Raw genomic sequence first — 6000 nt, forward strand, 5'->3', positions numbered from 1 at the left:
GTCAGGGTGGGTGGAGAGGGTAGGAATAAAGCAAGAATAGCAAATTTTGTAATTAAAGTTTAGTAATAAGTATCTAGGAGTTCCTTACACTATTCTTTCTACTTGTGTAAATATTTACAACTTTTCATACTAAAAAGTTACAGAAAAAATGGTTATGTGTCAGGGTGTCTGGGCGGCTCAGCCGGTTAACTGTCTGACTTTGGTTCAGGATGTGATCTCACAGCTCGTGAGTTCAAGTCCTGAGTCGGGCTCTGTGCTGACAGCTCAGAGCCTGGAGTCTGCTTCGGATTCTGTGTCTCGCTCTCTCTCTGCCCTTCCCCTGCTTGTGCTCTGTCTCTCTCTCAAAAATAGATAAACATTTTTTAAAAAAAACAGTATGGAAAAAAATTTAAAATCACAGTACTAATGGTTTAAAACAGAGTTGAATCGATAGGACAAACATGTTTAGAAGTTAAAAAGAAGTAACAGCTTTTATATACTGTAACAACAGTACACAAAGTAAAACAGTCAGAAGGCAACAGTCAATGACCAAATCCTAACAAACCGAAAAGCTAGTTTTGGTCTAGGAAAGTAAGCAAAAGGTTTTTGAAGAGGTAAGACGTATACTGTATTCTAAAAGACGGCCGCGCCAGATGTCAACCATTTGTCCCTCTGGGCTCACTGCCTACTTTCCTCCACTCTGCTCTCTGCCCCAGGAGGTATATTACATCAGTAGGCTCCTATGCCCTCTGGTTTCTGATTGCGTTATGCCAATGGGGAGCCATGAGAGGAGATCAGAAGGAGGCAGCATAGTGAAATCAGGATATTCATTCCCCTAATTCCCTCCCTCTAGGTCAGCTTGGACTGGCCATGTTTCTCAATGGAAGACCATTCTCTTCAGGCAGGGGGCTCTACAAAACTCTCCTGGTTCTGATACCTCTCTTCCTTCTGATGCTGCTACCTCCAGATAACTGCATTATCCTTGTGGTTTGTCTATACAAGTCCAACGCCTTTATTATGAGTATTTTTGTAAATACGTCCTCCTTGAATTATCTTAATTAGAATGCATCGTTTTCTCTTTTGGAATTCTGTCAACACAAGGGTAAGACTGACAAGGAAAAGAGCCACAACATTATCACGTTTCCAAAAGTGAGAATAAACCTTCCATCTAGCAGTTAGTGAAAAGATCAACATGGCTGAACAAGAAGGTTTACAGAAAGAGTAAAGCCTAGAGGCATTACCAAAGTAGGAAGCTTCTTATTTGGAATCTTTAGACATAACCACATTACACAAAATATTATCAAACTATTACAAATAAATAAATATAAGTTGTATCCCAAACCAGAAAAGTTCTAGCATCTTTCCCACTGAGTCTTAAATCTTTCCTAGACAACAGGACAGGTTTCTCTGGCCACCTGAAAGTAGATCCTTCCTATGGAATCTTTCAGAAGCTGAAATGATGTAAAGTGAAAAAGCAATTACCATTTATTTATATAGAAAAAAACCCCAAAATGACCTCTCTTAGGCTTTTCTGATATTTTAGAACACATCTTGCTAATGAGCGCACACGAAAAAATGAGATAAAGCACAGATGCTCACAGACACAGTTCAAAGCTCTGGCGCCTTGGTGCAGAGATTCCGAGTACAGTTCCTGGGCAGGAAAGGAGCTTGGTGGGGCCACGCTTGCTGCTTGGGTTACGTGCTGCCTCTATTAATGGCTGCAAAACAAACATTGGAAACTATTTTTGCCTTTGGTGTAAGACTGAAATCTTTAGATTTCTTTCAGTTAGAGAAATCAGGTTCTAATGTATGTCTTTCATATAAGCAAAGTGGCAGGGGCTACCTGGGTGGCTCAGTTGGTTGAGCGTCTGACTCTTGATTTTGGTTCAGGTCATGATCCCAGGGTTGTGAGATTGGGTCCTGTGTCAGGCTCCATGTTCAGCATGGATTCTCTCTCTCTTCCCCACTTCCCCTCTCGTGCTCTCTCTCCCCCACCGCCCCCAAAAAGCACAAAGTGGCAGAAGGCAAACTGTAAAAAGTGGGGGAGACCTGTATTCCAAAGGCAAAAGCTTATAATTAATGTCTTTCCCAAGAAAAGAACCAAATTATTTCAGTTGTCTTTATTTCCTGATAATTACTACTAGGTTTCTTTGTATATCTAATTAGTTCCTTTCAGTTATAGAGTATGGTTATCATAAGTAAAATCAAGTTGAACAATTCATGTGAGCCTGAGTAGGGCTGGAGAAAGGCTGTAATTTTCTGTGCATGTGCAAAGGCAGTTCAGTGTTATAAAAAACCTTTTCTTTCAGACTAAAAATTTGTTCTTTCCCAACTAGGCAAAGATATGAACTGTTATGTCCCTGAACTGTAAACTGCCTACAAAAAATCACCTTGAGATTGCTTACACATTATTTATAGATTTATCTTATTAATGTCAGCTATGATTCATTTGAATTAAAATCTCCTTAGCTTAATGTGATTAACTGCCACTAAGAAAAATATAGTGTAAATATCGCAAGAACATGAATTTTATAATCTAAAATTTCTTAGCTGGCATCTAGCCTGGGAGAATATTCTAATTTGGCAGCTAATTTGGCAGACCACGAAGACATAAGGTCTAACTAACATTAACCAGTATTAAGATTTAACATTTATTGAGCACCTATAATGTGCCAAGCACAGTGCTGGAGACTACACAAGTAAGTAAGAAGGAATCCTTGTCCTTGGAGTGCTCACCATCCAGGGGGCAGTGCCTATGTAGACTTTGTGTATTATTCATGAATTTCTGGTAACACTAGCCTCTTTTTTGCAGGTAAGGAACCTGAGGATCACAGATGTAAAGCAATAACTGGTTTAAGAACTGGAATCCAGGACTATCTGATTCTAAATCCCCTTTCTTAATACACCAATTTCTTTCTTATATCTCAATGAGGACAAATACATAAAATCAATACTGAAAAGAATTGGCCCCTTACAGCCCGGCTATATCAAACGTATTAGCCTGTTTGATCTTCATAACTCTGGAACAGGCCAGGTGGGTGTTACACAATTTTACAAATAAGGAAACACTCAGTGTGGTTTCAGTGACTTACCCAAGGTTACATGGCTGTTAAGAGGCAGAGCCAATGTCTTTCAAATCAATTCCTGAAATTAACACAGTCCCTTGGACCAATCTTCAGAATTCAGCTGTGGCCAAGAATGAAAGTACATAGTATCAAACATTTCTCTTTCTTGGTGAAACAAAGTAATGATTTCTTTTGGCAGTGAAAAATTCCCCAATATTCTATGTCAAAAAGACATTCAGAGGAATGTTCATGCAACCCAATCATGTGTTGCAATTTTACATAATTTATCTAGCAAGCAGACGTTACCACTTTGTACAAGTTAGAAAAAAAAATTGCTCTGGAAACTTCTCTCAATAATTGTGTTTTGTTTTGGCTCAGAATTTAATTGACTCAAAATACTACTGTTTACTGATAACACTTTCTAATGAATAAGGAACAATAAATTGCACATCGCCATTTTAATCTTAACCCAAAATGCCATCTAAAGGATGATTTTGCAAGCACAGTGGGCATGAAAAGATAGGACACAGTAGCTTGACCTATATATCTTCCAACGCAGTTTCCTGCTCTGGTCTTACATTTCTTTGCAGTTTCCTATACTAGCTAGGATGAATCTAAAAGATCAAATAAAGCCTATTCCTTTCACCTAGAACGCAGCTATCTTATCGATTACGGTTAAGTAAACAGTTCGTTGCCAGGGCAGAAAGCACGTCTTCGGTCCTCCCTTCGAGTTAATTTCAAACGAGTTGGTAAGGTAAAGGAATGAAGGGCCAGGCTCTCTCTCTTTTAATCAATAACGCAATCCAAACACTGAGTCAAAGCGGAGTACTGAAGAAAGTACAAGCTCAAGCAGGTGATAAATCCAGTAATTGCCTGATAAAAGAGATGCAGACTGATAGTAAATTACAGCCCACCACAGTAACTAAAAAGATCGCCTACGGGTTGGGATGACGGCCTCCGCCTAATTAATCATCCAAGCCTTCCACACAAACCATTCCCTCCGGATGCCCGTAGGTCTGAAGAGTGGGAGATTTTCCCACTGATCTCAGTGATCGAGAGACCAGTTCATCGAAAAGGTTCGTAATAGGGTCAGAAGGCTAGGATTTTCTGTACTAGCTTTTCCTACATCAAGAATTGGTTAAAGGGCTGGGGCGATCGGGGGTTGAGAAAAGTAACCAACAGATGCGGTGAGGACACCGTCGTGAGCTTCACCGCGGCTGGCCTAAGCGGTTTCACAACCGCAGAGGAGAAGGAAGCAACGCCTCGGCAGGCCCGCTTGCAGACCAGGCTGGTGACAGTATGCGGAGAGCGGCAGGTTCCCCCCACCCCCCGCGGCAGGGCAAGCCAGGGTTCTCCGCAGGCCTCGCCGTGGGCTGCGTGGGCTGCGCAGAGCACTGGAAAGGGACGCGGAACTTGGGGCAAGTGGCGAGCCCCGGGCGGTGTCGGCCCGCTGAAGAGGAAGCAGGCGCCGGTAGAGGCCTGAGGGGAGGACGCACATGGCCGGCGGCGGCGCTACCTGCGGGCGGAGGGGCGGCCCCGGGGCGCTGTACCTGCGGTCGGGCGGCGGCTGCTGCTTCCGCGAGCCTCCTTTGGCCGGCTAGGAGCCCGGCCGTGCCCTCGCCCTCGTCCTCTCCCACCTCTCTCCCGGCTCTTTTCCCTCTTTTCCCCCGCTTTTCCCCTCCTCATCCGGAGCTCCAAAATGGCGGCGCTGGGAACGGATCACGTGAGCCGCGGGCAGGTCAGGTGACCCGAGTGGCGGGCGGCGGGGCGGGGCGATGCTCAGGCCCCGCCCATGGGCATCCCGGGGCTCTCGGGCTGGGCGGGCGCGAAGGTACCCCAGCGGCCCGGGCTATCCCAGTCTTGGGCGGGTACGGGTCTGGGTAGACGACCTCCCAAGGCCTCTGCGTTGCCCTCTCAATGGTCACCTGGGCCTAGAAGTCAGTGTCTCTCCCCACGTCGCCCAAATCTTCTGTGGGCTAGCTTCTTCACCCCATCCCCTCCCTAACTGGCTTTTCACCCCACTGGCATTCTTTCAGCCTTATGCTCAGGAATATGTTACTGTGCTTGTTGGGCATGTTTTTTGTGGTGTTCTTGGCTAAAATGTAGAGGTCCCAGATAGGTTTGTGACTGGACTTCAGGTGTGACTGGTGAGGGGCAGGGCTAGCCTTGGGTCATCTGTTTACTTGAGAGCGAGAAGATTTTCAGGGAAAGAACGCATCCTAGGGGTTGTGGCCTGACACAAGCTCAGTCATTCTGAGGACACCATCGTGTTGGTCATTTGGCTCTTGTTTTTATGGGTGGCATACACACCAGGGTTATAAGCAGCCTTGTTTGAGTTCCACTGTGAACAGAGTAAAATACAAAGGGAGGGAAGCATTTCATCCAGCTTCACAGAGAACACTGGACTGTTTGGAACATTAAGAACTACACAGCAGGGAGTTTGGGTCTGGACTCACTAGGTGGGCCAGGAGCAGTAGGAAGGGAGCAAGCCCAATGGAGATAGCCCTTCATTGTTCATTGAGATAGCCCTTGGGGACTTCCAGGTACATTTAGAGGCTTTTGCAGTAGGCTGGGCTTTCACTTATCAAGTGGGAGAAATATCTAGCAAAACTTAGTCACTGTTGAGACAGGTCAGTAATTCTCCTTACTGTGTCTCAGGATTCAAATTCACCTGAATTGGGGGGTTGGGAAACCAGCAAAGTTAGCATTCTGCTATTCTACAGACTCCTTTGCTGATTGGGCCAAAGAGCTAAGGAGAAGAAAAAATAAAGTGTTGAGCAATTTTTGTTTTCAATAAAAGAGATTAAATAGGAGACTACCATGGAAGGGTGAAAGGAAAAAAAAAAAACAAGGAAAACCAGAAATACATGAAAAGGGGAAAGCAAGAACAAGCAATTAATGTGCAAATTTCTTTCCTTTCCTTGAGCTATACATATAATCTTAGTTTATAACCATC

The 6000-nt window shown here is 44.3% G+C and overlaps 1 protein-coding gene across 2 annotated transcripts in view; it reads right to left on the reverse strand.

Annotated features, from left to right (window-relative positions):
• Nucleotides 1-4868, reverse strand: part of ZNF507 (zinc finger protein 507) — a 45278-nt gene extending 40410 nt beyond the window's left edge. The window contains exons 1-3 of one of the 2 annotated variants that reach the window (XM_049621711.1): nt 4595-4681; nt 3068-3165; nt 1579-1697 (exon numbers count right to left, since the gene is read on the reverse strand). Coding sequence is in view for 1 of the 2 variants with exons in the window: in XM_049621710.1 (XP_049477667.1) it covers nt 4595-4730 (136 nt within the window). In the remaining variant the exon portion in view is untranslated. Of the gene's footprint in view, nt 1-1578; nt 1698-3067; nt 3166-4594 lie in introns of both variants that reach the window. The other variant, XM_049621710.1, reaches the window with a different exon arrangement.
• Nucleotides 4869-6000: the final 1132 nt, after the last annotated feature.

Source organism: Panthera uncia, assembly GCF_023721935.1.
Source record: "Panthera uncia isolate 11264 chromosome E2 unlocalized genomic scaffold, Puncia_PCG_1.0 HiC_scaffold_19, whole genome shotgun sequence".
Taxonomy (NCBI): Eukaryota; Metazoa; Chordata; class Mammalia; order Carnivora; family Felidae; genus Panthera; species Panthera uncia.